General features: G+C 41.8%; 1 protein-coding gene across 1 annotated transcript in view; it reads right to left on the bottom strand.

The window, feature by feature from the left end:
* The window catches only part of LOC136858647 (furin-like protease 1), a 618861-nt gene that overhangs the window by 169218 nt on the left and 427279 nt on the right, over positions 1 to 22364 (bottom strand). Inside the window, exons 5-6 of the mRNA XM_067138363.2 lie at positions 15405 to 15570; positions 9775 to 9947 (exon numbers count right to left, since the gene is read on the bottom strand). Coding sequence (XP_066994464.2) covers positions 9775 to 9947; positions 15405 to 15570 — 339 coding nt within the window. The remainder of the gene's footprint in view (positions 1 to 9774; positions 9948 to 15404; positions 15571 to 22364) is intronic.

The following is a 22364-nucleotide window of genomic DNA, read 5'->3' as shown; positions in this document are numbered from 1 at the left end:
TACATAATTGGTTGATTTTCTTTAGTTTGGAATCTAAAATCGTATGTTTACACGATTCTGAAACTGGGAGGTAGAGCTATCATATGCTATTGGAACATTATTTAATGTATCCATTTAAAATATGCAAGTTTCTGGTGACCAGAAGAAAGCATCTGTAGTCCCATTAAGCATGACGTCCACAGGACACTCCGGGAAAATGAAAAAAAAGAAGAACACCTTGACGCAAGTGTGCGACTCGTTGGCTGAATGGTCAGCGTACTGGCCTTCGGTTCAGAGGGTCCCGGGTTCGATTCCCGGCCGGGTCGGGGATTTTAACCTTCATTGGTTAATTCCAGTGGCCCGGGGGCTGGGTGTCTGTGCTGTCCCCAACATCCCTGCAACTCACACACCACACATAACACTATCCTCCACCACAGTAACACGCAGTTACCTACACATGGCAGATGCCGCCCACCCTCATCGGAGGGTCTGCCTTAGAAGGGCTGCACTCGGCTAGAAATAGCCACACGAAATTTAAAAAAAATAAAAACCTTGACGCAAGTGAATAAGGCCTGCCGTACTTGCACGGGGCACAACGAGAGGGGAATGCATGCGATGCTCAAACGCGCAGCGCTGCGGACACACCAAGAACCGCGTTATCAGCTGTGGAATGTTACAAGCTGTTACAGTTAGTCGCCGCCAGTGGCAGCCAGTTCGCCGTGGCTTGCGGAGCTCCGTCTGTGTCTGCAACATTGTTGCATACCGCGACAGCGTGTACATGAACCGTTTGTGCAACTTACGGAGTTTGAGCGAGGGCGTATAGTGGATCTCCGGAAAGCCGGGTGGTCGTACCGCAGAATTGCGCAACACATGGGGCAAGAGGTCTCCACAGTGCATCGATGTTGTCGCTAGTGGTCAGCAGGTGCATATGACCGTCGGTTTGGGTACGGGCAGCGGCAATGCACAGATGCACGCCAAGACCGTCGCATCTTACGAAGTGCCGTACTGGACCGCACCACGACTTCACAACAAATTTGGGACAATGTTGCTCCGGGGGTATCAGCGACGACCATTCGCAAATGTCTGCGTGAAGTAGGGCTACGATCCTGAGTGCTGTCAGGGCGTCTTCCGCTCACGCTCCAACATCGCGCAGCCCGCCTTATGGAAGAACGAATTGAGACGTGTTGTCTTCAGTGATGAGAGTCGCTTCTGCCTTGGTGCCAATGACGGTCGTACGCGTGTGTGGCGTCGTGCAGGTGAGCGCCACCGTCTGGAGTGCCAAAACCCGGCACCATGGTGTGGGGAGCCATATCTTGCACTGGCCATTCTCCTCTAGGGATCATCGAGGGCACACTGAACAGTGCACGGTACACCCAAACCATTATTCAATCCGTCGTGCTTCCGTTCATGCAACAACAGCGCGATGTGCTTTTCCAACAGGACAATGCATGTCCACATGTATCTCATGCCACCCAAAGTGCTCTTCAAGGTGTACGTCAACTACCCTGGCCAGCACAATCCCCAGATCTGTCCCCTACTGAGCATGTTTGGGACCGGATGAAACGTCATCTTGAGCGGCACGACCGGCGGGAAATATGGACCAACCGTGGCATCAGGTAGAAAGTGCATGGCGGGCCATTCCGCAAGACTACATTCGTCAACTCTACGATCGTCTCCATGGGAGAACTGCAGCCTGCATTGCTGCAAGAGGAGCCTATACACGGTACTAGCGTTGACATTGCGCGCGCCCTTCCGATTTACTCAGATGCGTATGGCTCTGTCGGTGTGATCGTGTGTTGTATAGGCCCTCAAGAGTGTGTCAATAAAATTTCCCTCTGCCGGGTCAAAGAATTCATGGTGTTCTTTTTTTCATTTTCCCGGAGTGTACGGTATATAAACATATGGGAGGATAGTTCGTGGATTAATGACCACCAATATGATTTTAGAAAATTATTATCCTCTAAGAGTCAGATGCTGTCGCTCGTTCAGGATATTAGCGAGTCACTAGACAAATGAGAGCAACTTGACGCTATTGTAATTGATTTTACTAAATCATCTGATGTAGTACCACATGATGTTTTGATCCAAAAATTAGTGGAATCAAACATTGATAAAATGGTGGTTCAGTGGATCCTAGAATTTATGACAGATCACACGCAAAGAGTTAAAGTGGGGAAATAAATACCCAGAGTTTATTTAACGTCAGGAGTAGTACAGAGTAACGTTATTGGGCCACTTCTTTTTATGTAGTTTATCAATGATCTGCCAAACGAAATCCTAAGGCACTGAAGTTCTTTTCGTGGAGAATTGTATTACATACAGAGAAATACGAAAGTCCAAAGATAACAGGCTTTTACAAGTCGATTTAAAAGTACTACATAAGTGGGCACTCGATTGAAAATGAAAATAAACTCATGAAAATGCAGTCTCATAAGAATAGGGAAGAAACATAGGCAAGAGGACTTTCAATACTGCCTTGGAACGGACGCTCTTGTGCAGAGAGACTCATGCAAATACCTACATAAAAACACGTCTAAGCTGGGACACTAACACAGGCAGTAGAATTACTAAAGAGTTCAAGTCCTTACACTTTCTCATTAGGGTACTAAAGGGCAGCAGTTCCCAGGCGAAGACGCTGGCTTATTTATCGCTCCTGAAGCCAAACTTGGAATATCGAGCAGCCGTATGGGACCCGTATCAAACGGGGCTCATCAATGAACTAGGAATGGTACTGCGAAAGGCTGCAAGGTTCGTGTTTAATAATTTCCATCCTAGAAGTAGTGTTACTGGAATGATAGAAAAAATAGCTCGGGGATGCTGGATTCTAGAAGGAAAGGAACACAGTTAAATGCCTGTACGAATAAGCGAGCGTGGGGAGAGTCGACTAGAAAAGCTCTGTTGCATAAGTAGTACCAATCATTACGTAAAGCAAAATGTAGACCGCAGAAAACTAACGATGGTAAATATTCATTTGTGAATAAGACTACTGATAATTGGAACAGTCTTTGGGCCTTTTCCCAAACATGTAAGGTGCTTCAAGAATGGACTAAAATATCCTGGAAATTTTGTGTAAATTTCTATGTGATGGATGTTAAACAAGTAGTAAGTCATTGCACCGCCCAATCAACTATAAATAGTAGTGGTAGAGCAGCAGAAATATTTGAGTCATCTGTGAATTAGTATACGATGGTGCTGTATTTACAATGCCAAGCTTGAATTAAGTCACTGTACTGCACAACCTACTGTAAACCGTGGTGTTTGAGGCATTGGAAATATTTAAATTATCTGTTAGTATGTATGTGTTTGTCTTATAATTATTATTGCACAACACTATTTGTAATGGAATATTTTATAAGTTTTGGGTGAATATCTGAGTGACTAAGTTGTAGTTATGTTACACTAATATGTAAGGGATATTTTAAGCATTTTCTGCAAATTTCGGATGAATTTCTATGCGAATGCTTTTAATTATTATGTTGTTACACTACTCGTATGCCATTTTTTGTTTCTCCTATAATGGACCTTTTCGTCATTTGTTATCGTGAAATTTTTAGTTTGAATATAATTTCTTGTAATATTCGTTTTTTATGTAATTGTTAGATTCTTGCTGTCGTTACACAATTCACATTTTAATTCAGTATCATTTTTATACTGCTGTAAATAAGGATTGCCACCAGGATATCTCCTAATTGCAATATATGTGTTAATAATAATAATAATAATAATAATAATAATAATAATAATAATAATAATAATAATAATAATAATAATAATAATAATAATATTAAGACGACCCTTTTCCGTTCTCTCGAGCTGCGATATTACAAACCTTATGCATCAGTATGAACACCCTAAATAAAACATCACAATGAGGGCTACTGGGTGGATGGGGTGTGGTTTGGGTCAAGTAACTATCAGCTTGCATTCGGATGATAGTGGGTTCGAACCCTACAGTCGGCAGCCCGTGGTTTCCCAATTTTACATTAGGCAAATGCTGGCTGGGGCTGTACCGTATTTAAAGCCACGATCGCTTCCTTCCCACTCCTACCGCTTTCCTATCCCATCTCGCCAGAAGACCTCTCTGTACGTAAAGCAAATTGTAATAAAATAATATAAATATCAGGGGTGGCAGAATAATAGCTAAGATGGCGGTCCAAAGAGTGAAAGACATAGGGAGACAACAGCAAGGACAGAATATAACAACAAGACGGTACTAGGAGCCTTCTATAAAATAAGTAAAAGTATGACTATAAGGACCGACATGTTAACGCAAAGGGGAAAGAGAAGAGAAATTTGGTGGTTAATGGGAGTATTTAATAATAAAGCCATATGTCAGGAAAATAAGGAAAAAATCGATGAATTTTTATGCAATAAAGATATGGAAGTGGCACAGCTACTAAAATTCTGAAGATACACAAGAAAAATCCGACAAAAACGTAGAGATGGGAAAGAGATATATAAAACTGACAATAGAATTACCACTCTTGTTATGTTATTGAACAAAGAATGAAATAAACCAGGGTAAAAGAAACTATGTGATATTTATCACAGCCGTGTGGGAAGAGAAACCTAAGGAAGGTAAAAACCGAGAAGATGCAAGTAGCCAGTAGTAAGGATAAATATATATATACAGTAGGTAGGTAAGGGTTATTCTGCCCGAAGGCGGGTCCGAACCTCCGCAGAGGTGTTCCTGAGCCGGAGTTTACGTGCGGTAGGGTGGCCAGTTCCTTTCCGCTCCTCCATTCCCTTACCCCCCCCCCCACCAACAGCGCGTGGCAACCCATCCAACTCCTGACCACGCCCAATGTTGCTTAACTTCGGAGAGCTCACGGGATCCGGTGTTTCAACACGGCTACGGCCGTTGGCAATATATATATATATATATATATATATTGCTATTTGCTTTACGTCGCGCTGACACAGATATGTCATGGCGACGATGGGATAGGAAAGGTCTAGGAAGTGGAAGGAAGCGGCCGTGGCCTTAATTAAGGTACAGCCCCGGCATTTGCCTGGTGTGAAAATGGGAAACCGCGGAAAACCATCTTCAGGGCTGCCGACAGTGGGGCTCGAACCCACTATCTCCCGATTACTGGATACTGGCCGCACTTAAGCGACTGCAGCTATCGAGCTCGTTAAGGATAAATATAGTGGCTTTAGTGGCTTTACGTCGCACCGACACAGATAGGTCTTCTGGCGAAGGATAAATATAAGGAGGAGTCCTAGACTCCAAAACATAAAGTCTTGGAAACATCCCAAAAGTCTATTGTAAATCTGTGAGTTTGTACGTCAATGTCCTGTAATTATTATTGCACTACACTTCTCGAAATGGAGTATTTTTGTAAATTTTTAGATTAATTTCTGAGTGACTGAGTTGTACTTAAGTTACACTATATGAAAGGGAATATTTTTAGTTATTTTCCGCAAATTATTAGTTATTAAAGACGAATCCTAGAAGGATTTATGCGATATGCAAGTAAATTTTACTTTATTTTATTTTTGTAACATGTTGTTAATTGGAATAGATTTAGTATTTTGTATTGTTAATGACTAACTACAAATATTAGTAATGATTTCAATAAATGCATACGCTCTTCCCAATTGCTGGTCATCTATCATTGGGAGAGAAGGGTATTCCATTAATTAATTTATTCATTCAATGTGTGCACCCTGCACAGTGCCGAATCTACTACTTATAATCATCCATATCAGTAGAGAGGATGGTCGTCTAGTTTACTTCCTCTTAAAACAATAGTCGCCGCCACCACCACCATATCAGTAGAGCAATAGCGTAGGTAACAAGCGACGCTCGAATCTCGAAGCTTCCTATGTGCGTTGCGACTTTGTGACCTGGCAATGAGGTTAGAAATATTAGTTGGAAACTCAATTTGCAGCGAACAAATCTCACAACTTTGAATATATTACACGGCTCTCGTGAATATATGAATAATTATCCAGCCATTAGATCTTTACTAGTTATTAAATGATGAGAATAGCAAAATGGAAATGCGTTAAGAAAGCTATCCACAAACTTGTGAAATAACCTTACAGTGGGTATTGTAAGATAGTGGGTGTGCGTCTGTGTTTATCATAACTAGCGTTGCCATATATCTCGAAAAATCGAGATTGCTTTGACTGTGTGTGCGGAAAGAACTGCCCCGCCAGAAACCTATAATAATTATTACAAAAATCCCGATTTTAGAGCCTACGGCGAATAGTCACAAGCACGATAATAAATTTGTGATTTATAATTATCACTAGAAAAAAGGAGGCTATCGTGTGTGTGGGTGTGTGTGTGTGTGTGCGTGTGTGTGTGTTATTTACTTGTCTTTTAGTATGGAAATATTGTAAAGGATTTTTTAAAGTAAAACCGAGTGAGATGGTCGTGAGGTTTGGAGTCGTGTAGTTGTGACCTTGCATTCGTGAGATGGTGCGTTCGAATCCGATCGTCGACAGCCCTGAAGATGGTTTTTCCATTCTCACACGCGGCGAATACTGGAACTGTATCTTGATTAAGGCTACGGCCGTTATATTCCTAACCCTAGCGCTTTCCCATCCTTGTGTCACCGAAAACTTGGATGTATTAGTGCGACGTTAAACCACTAGCAACTAAAGGGGAAAAGAGGAAACTAAGTAAAAATTCACGTCTTGATAGGGTATGTGACGTTTCTTAGAGGTGAAGCTTCCAAAGTATGTAGAATTATTTAGTTTATTTTCCGGGTTGAACCGTGTTGTTGTTTTCTGTACATTACGTACAGTTTGCCGACGTTTCGAATACATTGCTGTATTCTTTGTCAAGGCGACTACAATGTATTCGAAACGTCGGAAAACTGTACGTAATGTACAGAAAACGACAACACGGTTCAACCCGGAAAATAAACTAAATAAAGGTATGTGATGTTATTTCAGTGATTACAAAATCGAGTCAAATTTACAAAGAACTTGGCAGTAAGAGCCCACTTATCAGTATGACGTTTCATCCCCTCTGGCCTGGATGCATGCAACTGTTCGGTTAGGAAGGGTGTCATAAAGCCACTGTATCCTCTCCTGAGGCAAGCTGGCCCACAAATGTTGTATGTGATCCTTTATATCCTGGCACTGGGACGGAGTTGTCGTCCTCCCACACATGTTCTATCGGGGACAGATCTTGCTGGTCATGGGAGTACCTCAACATCATGCAGATAGTTCATAGAGACACATGTCATGTGTGGACGACAATTGTCCTGTTGAAAAATGCCACCAAGATACTGTTGCATGTGGGGTAACATATGAGGACGCAGGATGTCCGTGACGTACCGTTGTGCCCTCAATCACTACCAGCCGTGACCTGAAGCAATATCCGAAGGCTCCCCAAATCATGACGCCAGGAGTAACACTGTTATGCCTCTCCAGAACATTGGAAGAATGGGACCTATCCCCAGGTCGCCGCTATACTCTCAGACGATGGTCATCTGGGGTAGTGCAGAATCGCGATTCATCGGGATGACAAAATATTGTAGGGAGTTCATTCCAGCTGTACCCAACACCAATCCCGATATGCCACGATTTCAATCACAACCCAAGCTGATCACATCTACCTGGCGACTACCTAATGAATTTATAAACTCCGTATATGAAATGATACGTGGTTTAATTTTTATTTCGTGTGGCTATTTATAGCCGAGTGCAGCCCTTGTAAGGCAGACCCTCCGACGAGGGTGGGCGGCATCTGCCATGCGTAGGTAACTGCGTGTCATTGTGGTGGAGGATAGTGTTATGTGTGGTGTGTGCGTTGTAGGGATGTTGGGGACAGCACAAACACCCAGCCCCCGGGCCACTGGAATCAACCAAAGAAGGTTAAAATCCCCGACCCGGCCGGGAATCGAACCCGGGACCCTCTGAACTGACGGCCAGTGCGCTGACCATTCAGCCAACGAGTCGGACATGATACGTGGTAATCCAGCATGACGGAGATTGATCAGACTGACAATAAGGGAAGTGAATTAGCAAAGTAAACTTCCACTGACATCACTTATCAGCTCATGGATAACGAAAAAAGGAGAGACGTTATTATGTAGTTTCCACAATACACTCGATTGATTATAGGCCCAATAGCATGTTTCTAAAATCAAAAATGAAATAAGTGTCTACGCCAAAGAAGAGAATGTAAAGATAAGATAAAGGGTAGTTCAATCAAACAGCCAGAGCAAAATTATGGCACCAGGGTTCGATAATCAGCTAGATTTCTCTCATGTTTTTGCTGGCCACTTCCAAAAAATCTAATAGGTGGATAGGTGCTCAATACATGCATATTCATTACATAATGTTATGCCTGTGAGAGTTCGCTCTACAAGTCTCTCTGAATAAAAGGCGTCCAGAATTTTCTGTTTGCAACTAAATACAGGATCTCATTTAGTTCCACATCTTTTACCTTTAAATCATTACAGTCTTAGTCTAACCACTGTCACCTTGGTCTACCTTACCCTGCATAGCAGAGCCCATTCTTCCAGGTAATCCTTCTTCCTCCATTAGCCTGGCATGATTCCACTATCGAAGTTAGTTTATACGGACAGCTTCATCCACCCTGTTCATTCCGTACCTCCCCATTGCAAGCGTCTCCTTTTCACTGTTTCCACCTGTTTCAACTGTTATCAGTCTCACAACTTTCATGTCTGTTACTTCTAACTTATGAATAAAATATCCGAAGTCCACCGAGCATTTATAATTGTACTGCGAAGTCGATCTGAAAACAGAGTGATGTAAAGACAATTTCGTTTCACTGAACTAGCTTTGCTCCACTCTGATTCGATTTCAGTAAGTCTACTACAATTCAGGGAGGATGAAATGAAAATCTACGACCTGTTTTCCAGTCATTGACCGAGTCAGGGATGGAATGAATGAAGCCGCCCATCTTGCGGCGAGGATAGGAATTGTGCCGGCTACTGAAGCCTGTCGCACTCCTCTGGGGCAATGATTAATGACTGATAAATGAGATGAAATGACAATGGAGAGTGTTGCTGGAATGAAAGATTACAGGGAAAACCGGAGTACTCGGAGAAAATCCTGTCGCGCCTCCTCTTTGTCCAGCACAAATCCCACATGGAGTGACCGGGATTTGAACCACGGAACCCTGCGGTGAGAGGCCGACGCACTGCCACCTGAGCCAAGGAAGCTCTTCCTGGGAGAATACATATCCTAAATATTTCAACTGATCCACCTGTTCCAATTTCATATTCCCGATGGCATTCAAACCTCTTAGATCTTTTCCCGATTGTCTTCACTTTATCCTTGGAAATACTAATTTTCATATAACACTCGCTGCAATTCTTTTCTAGCTCGAATATAAATTTCAGGCTTTCATCACAGTCTGTCATTAAGATCAAGTCAGTGGCATAGGCTAAACTGCTTACTTTATTTACACTCAACTGAATTGCTAAATAACGAAACGAATTGTAATATTTATGACAGTTCTTTGTACCGAATTTTATTTTTTCTCGGACGGCATCATTATCAGTGATGATAAATGGGGGCATCATTATCAATGATGATAAATGGAAGCAGAGCTATTTCCATTACAAGGCCATGGAGACCCCATGAGGACACCCGGCCTTATAATCTTGAAGTCAATATTCTTTGGAGGCAATCAACAAACTGTTCATATTAAACTTAAACAATGTGCAGAAATTGAACTGCGGCAGTTAACTTAAAAATAAAGCACATTCATGTTCCATGACTGCTATTTATAAGTTGTTGCAGCAAAGAAGAGTGATTTTAAAATTAATTTAAAATATTAATGTTAAAATCAGAACATCTTACCTTGGTAACACCTTCAATAAAGGCACGGGTAGCCAACTCGCCAGGCCCGTCCACCGTCTTCCCATCGTCATCCGGGCCCCACGACGCGCTATAGATGTCAATATGTTGCGGATTTAGGGAGAGGGAGCGTGCTTCAACGGCGTCAGTCACATCGCCGTCCAACATACGAACTCCTAGGATGAGAAAGTAGAAAATGGACTTACACTGCACTTACAATCCAATGGAAACCCTATTTGTATATACATATATATATATATATATATATATATAGAGAGAGAGAGAGAGAGAGAGAGAGCTGTATCTTAATAAATATAACATTTCTGGAACTTATGCTAATTAGTTCGGAAGTAGCCTATACGAAGAAACCGGCTAAATGAGTAGAGCACTGAATTTAATGTTGACTGATTACTACAAAGTGTTCACTATTTTAAGTTAGTCACCAAAGGGGAGTTTCCCGTTCACCTATCATGTAACGTCGAGAATATTATTGTTTAGATTTATAAGAAAACTAGCTGATGTACCCGTGCTTCGATACGGAATTTTACATTGTATACAGAATTCTAGGTTAGGTAGTTTACGCGTTGTGAGCAAGATTGTATTAAATTGCATAGCTCTTAACGTTACCCTAGAAACGCGACGGGGAAGTCACCAAACGTCTCTTCTCATATGAAGACTGAGTTAGGGAATTTTCATTGTAATGGTAGACACTCACTCTCCCTCTGCATTTTTACATCCTCAGAAAGACTGTCTCAGTGGTTTTCCCAACTGAAATAAACATATGTCATTACAACGACGTCAATAGGAATGGCACGATTAAATGCAATGCTTTCATATGAAATACTCGATAAAAACATCACCAGAAAACATCAATCCCCCCACAATAAAGGAAGTCTACCAAGCTCTGAATAAATTAAAAAACTACAAAGCGCCAGGAGAAGATCAGACCTTTGCGGAAATCTGGAAATATGCAGGAACCTCAGCAAAAGTTGCCCTCCATCAACAACTTGTCTCTATCTGGATTAAAGAAGAACTACCAGAACACTGGACAACAGCCCTCATTCATCCTCTGCACAAAAAAGGGGACAAAACCGACCCTAATAACTACAGGGGAATCTCTCTCCTAGACATAACATACAAAATATTTTCAATAATCATCCTTAATAGGATAAGTTTACAACTTGAGAAAGAACTAGGAGAATATCAAGGAGGTTTCAGACCCTGGAGGAGCTGTCCTGATCAGATCATGAGTCTTAAGTTGATAATGGACTATAACAGGAGAAGAAACAGAGATATGGTGATAACATTTGTAGATTTCAAGAAAGCTTATGATTGCATCCATAGAGAATCTCTGTTTAAAATTTTAAGGCACCTTGGACTACACCCCAAATTAATAAACATGATAAAATTGACTCTCACCAATACCAAGTCAAAAGTGAAGTTTAGGGGGGAAACATCAGAGACATTTGAAATTAAAACTGGACTACGGCAGGGAGATGGGCTCTCACCACTATTATTTAACTGTGCTCTAGAAATGGTAATGAGGGAATGGTTTAGAAAATGTCCCCCCAAAATAAAGATTGGCCGAAAAATCAAAACAAATTGCCTGGGTTTTGCTGACGATTTAGCATTACTAGCAGTGAACATAAAAGAAGCAAAAACCCAGATATCAGAACTTCAAAACATTGCAAATAAAATTGGCCTCAAAATATCATTTGAAAAAACAGAAATTATGCCCCAAAAACCAACACAGCTAAAAGAAGTCACCATAAATGGTAATAAAATCAAAATAGTAACTCAGTTTAAATATCTTGGAGAAGTAATAACACATAACTTAAATGAAAAAATCTCAATCCAAGTAAGAACAAATAGATTAGCTAAAGCACAAAAATTAACATGGGATATCTACAAAAAGAAATGTCTATCAATAAATACAAAAATAAAACACTACAACACAGTTATAAAACCGGAAGCTACATATGCAGCAGAAACACTCTTTTACCTGAATAAACAATCAAAGACTGACAGACTTCAGAAAATTGAAAGGAGGATTGGAAGAACCTGTATCAACAAAAAATATCAGAAAGATGGACAGTGGCGGTTAATACCTAACAAAGTCGTGTACAAAGAGCTAGAACCCATTACAGATACTATGCGTAAGAGGAGACTGGGATTCTTTGGACATATCATGAGGATGCAGGACTCGAGACTTCTGAAACAACTAGTACAACACAATCTCGTCTCAAAAAATACCACAACAGGATGTAAATGGATCAGAGAAGTAAGAGAGGATCTGAAGGAAATAGGCCTTACAACAGAAGACACCACAAATAAGATAAAATTGAATACAAAACTCAAGAATACAAACCTCCGCTTTACCCTTACACAAAACAAACCAACAACACGCACATTTTCAACTGAGGAAAGGGCACGAAGATCGGAGCGTCTGAAGAAGTACTGGGAGGACCGCAAAGCCCGAACAATCCCTTCAAAGAGACCTGAACGACGGACTGACTAAAGTGATCCTATGTGGTCATAAAAGAAGAAGAAAAAGAAATACTCGATAAAATGTAAAACCACACATTTTCTCACTTTTAATGGTCAGGACTACGCTGCCGATCTAACAGTCCAAATTTCCAAAGCTGGAATGATCAAAGCCGCAGACAGCCGTGATCCGTGAACACTCTTCGTCTTTTTTGGGCGGAGAGCGGGTCGATTAGTGGAGACTCCCAGGGAAAAAACTATGCCCTTTTACTAATCTGTTTCCTATGAGTACACGATGAGTCGGAAAATCTTAATTCTCTATACTGGCGGCGGAAAAATTTGTCTGACTTGGAGGCAAATGTTTCCTCTAAGCCAGAGGACAAACCCCTCTTCACTGCTAATTTGGAATAAAATGAATGTAGCATTTAATAAAAGTGAAGAGGAAGAAGCTTTCCTTAAGAAACGGCTGTTTTCAGAGTTGAATTTTGAGTTATTTAGTGAATTGTGGTGCTATAATTTGGAATAGACCTAAATTGTTATTCTAGACCAAGCCATACTACTACTACTACTACTACTACTACTACTAATTATGAAACCATTTCATCCCTGCATTCATACTATATTTCACAAATTCGGGTGCTTTCTGCTGCCTTATGACAATGGAGTTTATTACCATCCTTTCCACTTTCTCCGGTGTAATTTCACGAACACCATTGTCCTCCACCCCATAAGTCCTGTTGTTCATGACGTCAACAGAAAGAGACCTTTACGTTGAGAAGATTTTTCAAAATAGTTCTTCCACCTGTTCATTGATTCCCTGGTACCTACCTTTAGTTCACCTGATTTACCCAAAAGACTGTTCATTTCCTTTTTCCCTCGCTTTTTAAGATTATTTATTACTAATTGTTTGTTTCGATCTGCTTCTTTCATAACATACAGTAAATTCCATCTAGGAAACCTGTTTGTTTACCAGCCACTATTAGGATATGTATGTATGTCTACCGCACCGATATGCGTACGTTTAGTGTTCAAAATTATGGTCATTCACCACAATACATGCTTTCTGTTTCTCACGCCGAAAGTCGCTACACATGATGTAGTATTACAAAAGAAATGTCCCTGCAGGCGGCTCCAGTACGCAGTTTCATGTCGTCCGGCGTAGTAGGTATGTCCTTGCTGACAACTTTTAGCTTTCCCACAGAAATCAATCTAGAGGTGTCAAAGAGAACGGGCCGGTCAGCTTACAGGTTTTTACCCAATCCAGTGACCGGGGGAATATCTGTTCCAGATTACTACGTCCTGAACTATGAGCTGAGCACCCACCACCTTGATACAACTTGCTCTTCCTTATCTGAAGCGGAATGTTCTCTAACATCGGTGGAAGTTCCTGCGTTAGGGTGGAGACATACTTGTTAGCATTCAGTAACCCGTCTATGAAGAATGGTCCTATAAGATGATGAATCAATATTCCATACCACATGTTTACACTCCATTGATGTCGACTTTCCACTTGTTTACAGACCAATAGTGCATTTTTCTATAGGTGACTTTGCCGTGATTCGTAAACGTTACTTCGTCCGTAACCAAGATACATTGATAACTCCGGTGTATAATGTCTTAATACCAATTCACAAAGAACTGACACGATTCCGATGGCTCTTGATGGAGGCATGAAATGGATGGAACCTGCGACGGTGCAGAATACGTAGTACACTTGCCTGACTAATGCCACTTCATCTCAGGATAGCTCGGGAGCTAATGTGAGGATCTATAACAGGGCCTCTCAAACGCCCAAAATCTCACGCGTGCAGAGCTAGGCGCAAGAGCTCCGTGCACTGTGCATCGGTGCCGCTCGGTGCCGCCCGGTATGGCTCGGATCAACGCTTCGTCTCTGGGCTACTCGGCTATGCTCGGCTCTACTCGGCTATACTCGGCTCAACTCAGCCAGGATTTGGAGCGCTACGGCGCAAGTGGGGGAGAGGGAGACAGGCGGAGCGAGCGAGACAGGCGTGGGGAAAGAGAGAGACAGCGCTATTGCTCCAAATCGAGGAGTGGGGGGTCTGCACTCTGGTCAACCAAGCCAAGTCGTCTTTTGCACCGTGCACAGTGCATGCACCACGCGCATGCACCCTGAGAGGCCCTGATCTATAACAACAACTGCTAGACCATTAATTTCACCCTCTTTTCCCCGCCACTCGTTTCTTTCGGGAACGTTCCAGTTTCACGTAGTTTATTAAAAGAGATTTGCAAATAGGCGTCGAGATGGGTAACGTCTATCAGGATATCTCTTAGCGTACACACTACACGAAAGCACAGCAGTCTTTTTACATTCACCATACACTAGAAAAAAATTCGGCCTTTTCTGCATTTGTAAGTACCATCGTCTCTAGCATATCCCGTACGACTTTCTTATATGCAGCACCACAAAACTAACTAGGAAATCGCAATGTAATCCGTATTGCAGGACAAAAAACGTAAGTACGAACGAGCGCAATTGTACGGTCGAGTGAGCTACACACACTGTGCACACACCCTAGTAGTGGCCGGTCAACTGGAGCATACAACATTCACGGATAGAAATGACGATATTTCATTAAATATCTGCACTAAAACCCACCAGCAAGAAACCACTGCGATTCTAATCGTCTCTGCGTTTATTTTCTCTATGTTAATAGGCACGGTTCCATTTTTAAAAATATAAAGTGCTCAGAAACCACTTTACGAGCATTCTTGGAATCGCTATATTGGCTGCATGTGTGAGTCTCTGTATGTACTTCCATTCTTTTAAAACAGCCCATCAATTACGCATCTCGTTTCGAAAATAGACTATTAGCGGTGGTCGTTTTAGGCGATTCACTCTGTATACAGAAAACTAGAGGGGGTCTGACACAGCCATTACGATATTACATTTAGAAGATGAAAAGGTTACAGACTGTATTAATGATGCAGCTTTAAATCATTTATTTATTATATCAAATTTCTAAGAAAAGAATTCGGATTTCCCCTTTCGTATTGAAATACTGCACCATTTCACTCGGTGGCTGGATTAATGATCCAATCTCCCCCTCCCACTCGTCAACTCGAAAGCACGCACTTTTGCTGCTATCAGAAAGACGTGCTGAAATGAAAAATTTAAGGATGCTACTTACCCCCGACGCTGGCGCCAAAAGCTACTCCGACGGCGCAGATTGAATTGTTGGCTGCCGCCGCTACTTCTCCCGCACAGCGCGTCCCGTGACGGTTCGAGTCGATGAGATCGTATCGCGGCATCGGATCTTCGTCATGGTTGTTGACGTCATAGCTGGCCTGTGGATCCTGAGGACAAAACAAAAATACAAAATATTTAGAAATTGACAGAAGTGTCTCGCTATAACAGACTGTGATGTGTAAGCTTTCAAGATGTGTCTAAAAGCACACACTTTTTAATTTTTTTTTTTTTTTTTACACTTTTCATTATGAAAGGAACTTGTGGGAATATTACAAGTGAATTTGAAATAATATAACATCAAGGAGATCCAACATCTTTCTTACAAGTTGCTTTACGTTGCACTGACACAGATAGGTCTTACGGTGACGATGGGACAGGAATGGGCTAGGAGTGGGAAGGAAGCGGCCGTGGCCTGAATTAAGATACAGCCCCAGCATTTTCCTGGCGTGAGAATGAAAAACAACAGAAAACCATCTTCAGGGCTGCCGACAGTGGGGTTCGAACCCACTATCTCCCGAATACTGGATACTGGCCGCCCTTGAACGACTGGATCCAACATCACAATCCCAACTGGTTGTTACGTCTACAGAATTGCATACATACCAATCCACTGTTAAGAATGTTAAAACCCCGTGGAAGGTGAACAGACCTAGTCAACTGAGTGGTTCGAAAACAGTTTCATTACTCATATTTTAGGATATTGATAGTCTGGTTGATGCCCACTCAGCCAGGTACATTTTTATTAACATGCTTAAATGAGGATCATCATCACTAGAAACGAGTATCATGCAACTAATGACAAGACATGCACCCATGCTCGTAGGCCAGATTCGAAGTAGCAGCTGAGCTTGGCACCTGAGCTACTACACCAGCTGGCATTTTCTTATACGTTGTCAACGGTTGAACTAGGATGGCCATGATTCGAATTCCCGTCAATTCATGTGGAATTCTCGAAATGGAAAATTATCTAAATGATCGTAATTCCATACAATGTCGCACGTCCAGTAAAAAAAGAAAAAAAATGGCGTATGGCTTTTATTGCCAAGAGTGTCCGAGCACATGTTCGGCTCGCCAAGTGCAGGTCTTTTTATTTGACACCCGTAGGCAACCGGCGCGTCGTGACGAGGATGAAATGATGATGAAGACGGCACATTCACCCAGCCCCCGTACCAGCGTAATTAACCAATGATGGTTAAAATTCCTGACCCTGCCGGGAATCGAACCTGGGGCCCCTGTGACCAAAGGCCAGCACGCTAACCATTTAGCCATCGAGCCGGGCACGCCAAGTGATGGACAAACATGTGATCAAACCAAAGCGTGTGGTTTCTTTTTATTTCCCCTAAACCATCTTCAACATTGAAGTAAGTGAAACTGGAGGTATCTTGTGTGGTATCAACAGTCACGTAAAACTAGAAATTTATGATAATAATAATAATAATAATAATAATAATAATAATAATAATAATAATAATAATAATAATAATAATAATAATAATAATAATTAAAAGGTTTATCAATTTCGGTTCGGGATTTGAAGATAAGTGGCCGGGAGCAGCAGACTTATAACTCTTTATTGCACAGATCTACATCACATGCATCTACCGAAGTAAACTCATTATAAGCAAGTTCTGCGCATGTGTTCAGAGTATTTTAACTTCACGAGTTAAAAGACAGCCGTAAATGTTTGTTTCCTGAGGGACTTTCGGACAAGATCTCAGGGAATGGAGCATCAAGCAGTTTCAAGAATACATGATTCGTGATATTAAAGTTCTGTTTAATACAATAACTTATCACACCGTAATTTATGACAACTTAGCGGCGTTTTCTCATAATAAAGGTAAGCTGTCCCCGGCTAATAGACACGGGAAGAGGATGCAATTAAGACTGAGAACATCCTCCATTCTCTCTGACATATGCTAAGGACTTCAACTTGGAACCTAGAGAACCAGACATCTTTCTAGCTTTGCGTTAACAAACAAGTGTTGTGTAAACTGGTCACGCCTTCGTGGATGTTCACGGCAACTCGTAGGACTCACGTTAATGACTACCGTCCTTGGACCTCAACTCCAAACTAAGACGAGACTCTCCAAGTTCGTTCTCTCTCGGGGAAGTTATAGCAAATTCTAATGTCCAAATCTATATTCAAATGCTTAAATCCATCACTGCGAGTGACGATATTTAACGTAAGGGAGACACTGAAAACAAGGATCGCGTAATGTTTTTAATCTGGCTTACCTTCCTGTAGCAAATGTAGTTATTCTCTAAACAATCACCACCATACTATAATTTGTCTTGAACACTTTTGTCCCCGTTTTAACTATTGTTGGGTAACACATACTACAAATAACAAAGACCAAGTTGCCATAACTGCATGACGCCCCTGACGCTTTTTGTATATTATAACTCATAAGTATACCAAGTTTGGTTCAAATCACCCCAGTAGTCCTGAAAACTACGGATTCTACACCATTACTGGTCGTATTTATATTTATATTTCACCGGGCGAGTTGGCCGTGCGTGTAGAGGCGCGCGGCTGTGAGCTTGCATCCGGGAGATAGTAGGTTCGAATCCCACTGTCGGCAGCCCTGAAAATGGTTTTCCGTGGTTTCCCATTTTCACACCAGGCAAATGCTGGGGCTGTACCTTAATTAAGGCCACGGCCGCTTCCTTCCAACTCCTAGGCCTTTCCTATCCCATCGTCGCCATAAGACCTATCTGTGTCGGTGCGACGTAAAGCCCCTAGCAAAAAAAAAAATTATATTTCACCCCTTCCCTTAAATTGTCTGGTGGTGTTTTGCCCTTGCATCATTTTTCACACATAGTAAGTAATATTTGCACCAAATTTAGTTTACAGCTATGCTGGAAAATACACACATACATCCATAACTCGGCCATTTTCGTCATTTTATTTCTTCACCTTTTCTCACCTCTATGTCAAAGGGGCTGAACATGGACTTCAAAAAATCCCGAGTGTCACTATTCATCTCAGCGATTCCGAAAACTATGGATTCGACACTATTTTCGATTATTTTTATATCTCAACCCCTCGCCCTTAAGGATGCTTGTGGTGTCTTACCTCCACGTAGTTTGTCTCCTGATACTAAGTCATAAGTGTACCAAGTTCGGTTGAAATCACTCCACTGGTTTAGGAGGAGATGTAATACATTTTTCACAGTTTCTTAAACATTTTTCACATCTAATACACAGCTACATTCTTCAAACTGGGCAGACGTATCAAAGTTGGTGCTGTGACAAGAAGATACATCTCGATTACGGGATGTAGGGTTGCTACTTCCAAATAACTGGCATAAGAATGAACCTCCTATCAAAAAAGTACTTTAAAAATATGGCGGCGTGTTCCCATCCTCCTATATACAGCGTTTATTACCGGACTATCATGATAATATAGCGTAAGCTGCTGTCGCCTAGCGACAATCCGTCCATCAAATTGAACCACTCGTGGTGCGGCTTTTCAATTGAATAAAATTACATAAAATTACTCATCATAAAAAACTACCCATTACATTTCGTTCAAACCACTTCCTAAACCCTCCCAGGAGTAATAAGAATAAATTGTAAAATTTTCAGCGAAATCGCTCCAGTAGTTTTTGAGTTTATTCATCTCAAACATAACAACATCCACTTTTAGGGTAGTGGGGGGGGGGGGGGCAATACCCGGACAGCTCCTATTTCCGGAGAATAGTAACGTCTATGTGGTTTACATTTGAAATAAGCGCCAGATGTGTTTTCGAAACAGTTAACTAGATGAATGGTGAATAGTGAATGGTAGGACTCGCGCGGTTGTTGCTCCAGACAGTATCAAGAGAAACACGCTAAGACGCGTCTCCTCTACTTTTCCTTGACTGTATATTTATTCTGATCTTTCGTTTCATTTAAATTGAGAAAATTTCTTCACATATAGGCACAGTAGCGCCGTAGATACATTCTGAGATGATGAAATTACACAGTAAACACAACATACTACCTGCATCTGACGAGAAGTCGTGGCAGCTCGTAGGTACGGCAGGAGTAACAGTACAATCATTAGTCGTGAGAGAAAAAGCAGATCCATGTTTATTATTAAGCTGTTCATTATATAGTGTTTATAAGTAACTAAGGCACAATTGTACTATCACTTTGAAACTTCACAACGCCACTTCAGTTCGTAAGAATCACTACGAACGGGACAGGTGTATATTGTCAGGCCTTGAGACTTGGGATAGGCACATGCGTGGCAACAAGGTTTACCCCCTCACACACTTTACCCCACAACCTACGACTTCTCTCACTTGCTCCTTATTCGAATGCCAGATGGAATGAGGAAGATACAGTTACAGGCAAAACACACCCTCTCAAGCTGTTTATCTAAAAGTGTATTGCGTTCATGACGACTGAACCCTTATTAGGCAATTTAGCACTTTTAACACAACAGACTCGATATGACCCTCAGGGCTGACCAGTTTTAGTTACAGAAGGGTGTCTATGATAGAGGGGAAATGAGGCTCTACAGCAGGGCCTCTCAGGGTGCATGCGCGTGGTGCATGCACTGTGCACGGTGCAAAAGACGACTTGGCTTGGTTGACCAGAGTGCAGACCTCCCACTCCTCGATTTGGAGCAATAGCGCTGTCTCTCTCTTTCCTCACGCCTGTCTCGCTCGCTCCGCCTGTCTCCCTCTCCCCCACTTGCGCCGTAGCGCTCCAAATCCGGGCTGAGTTGAGCCGAGTATAGCCGAGTAGAGCCGAGCATAGCCGAGTAGCCCAGAGACGAAGCGTTGATCCGAGCCATACCGAGCGGCACCGATGCACAGTGCACGGAGCTCTTGCGCCTCGCTCTGCACGCGTGAGATTTTGGGCGTTTGAGAGGCCCTGCTCTACACCAACCCCGTCCTGAAAAATTAAAAAAAATGATACAGACAATACATGTTTATGTGGCTTTTGTGATATTGACTATTTCAGTGATGTTCCTGCACGAATGGGATAATGGATTTAGTGCGGTCTGTGCCAAATACAGTTTCTCGAAATATGTGTGTGGGAATAGCATGAAAGCGTGACTTCTTGTGTGCCAAATGTGTTGTAAAACAATATGAAATGTAAATAATAATGTACCGTGCACGTATTAAGCTGAACAGTGGGGAACGAAACCGTCGTAACTGGCAAAAATATGGTGTCCGGGAAATGGCACACTACGTTTCAGTGATGTCCGGATTTAAGAGCATCTGTTTCAATTACCGGACGTTTTCAATTAATTTTAAAATATTGTTTTTATGTAGGTATATAATATTATCTACATGTTATTAATCCCAGTAGTATCACTAAAGCATATTATATGAAACTGTATATATTTCAGTGACAGAGATATTTACTGCTATGTGCTATATCCAAAAACATCTGAATCGTCCGGATATAGGGCCCCTACCCTACATATATAGATTTCCAGTGTTGTGATTATTACTCATCCAGATAGCACACAGACATCAGTGCCCCGTCGTCAACATGACAACTTCCTATGCCGTATAGCTTAACGTTCTTGATTGTACGTACTTATGGTAGCACTTTCAATCTTATTGAGGCGTGTATTAGCAATATTGTAGCCCCCAATGCTTTGCATTATCTCAATTCTCACAACTACACATAGGATGAACTTGCTTGCAGTGACTGTTTAGGATGCAGAAGAACCACCACGTACTAAAAATATTACGGTACAAAAAGTGTAGTTGTGGCGATGATTGTTGTTTCAAGTGAAAAGCTACAGAATTATATATACTTTTTTGCAATTTGCTTTACGTTGCACCGACACAGATGGGTCTTATGGCGACGATGTGACAGGAAAAGCCTAGGAGTGGGAAGTTGCCGCGGCATTAACTGAGGGACAGCCACAACATTTGCCTGGTGTGAAAATAGGAAACCACGAAAAACCATCTTCAGCGTTGCCGACAGTGGGTTTCGTACCCACTATCTCCCGAATGCAAGCTCACAGCCGCGTGCCCCTAACCGCACGGCCAAACTCACCTGGTTAAAGAATTATCAGCCTTAAAAGTGGGATACTAAACCTTTGAAGATAGGTTTAAAGAGCCATGTACATCGACATGTTCCGGGCTGAATAGCTCGGGTGGCAGAGTGCTGGCCTTTTGAGCCCAACTTGGCAGGTCCGATCCAGGTTCAGTCCAGAAGTATTGGAGGGTGCTCATAAACTTCAGATTCGTGTCAGTATATTTACTGGTACGTAAAAGAATTCCTGTTGAACAAAGTTTTGGCACCTTGGCGGCATTCAAAATCATATAAATATGCAGTTAGTGGGACGTAAAACCAATAACATTATTACATCGAAATGTCTAATTCAAAACATTCTTAGTGAGATGCCAGGCCGATACAATTCGTATGGTTGTCATTAATGACTCCCTTTCTAAATGGATTCACATCTCTTCCTCGAACGAACTGACTTATTTGGTCTCTACGTTATCATGAAAGTATGTCTGATGCCTATCAGTCGATGGAAATGTATTCGAGTTCGATAACTTGGAACTAAGAAATCATACAAAACTCTCAGAGCATGCGGCACCGAAACGAAGATGTATTCTTCCTGAAACAAAAAGCTGAGCGGACGCTTGTGCGGAAGAATAATAATCAAACTTTGTATACCTCATCTCGTACTATGGTCTTTAATATGCATCTGTCCAACGCACATCTTGTCAATATAATTGGGAAACCAACTAGCATATATCATTTGGAAATTTAATTTCAAAAAAAATCAGACTTCAATCTTCTTCTTATTCTTTGTTACAATTTATTGGAGTCTTAATTTTACGTGGATCTGGCCCAGTTTTACGTCTGGATGTGCTTTCTGACACTACCCGTATTTGGAGGGATCATATATTCACTATCACGTGTTTCTGTGACGGTT

Source organism: Anabrus simplex, chromosome 1 (genome assembly GCF_040414725.1).
Source record: "Anabrus simplex isolate iqAnaSimp1 chromosome 1, ASM4041472v1, whole genome shotgun sequence".
Classification (NCBI taxonomy): domain Eukaryota; kingdom Metazoa; phylum Arthropoda; class Insecta; order Orthoptera; family Tettigoniidae; genus Anabrus; species Anabrus simplex.
This window is presented reverse-complemented; position numbering and strand designations above follow the sequence as displayed.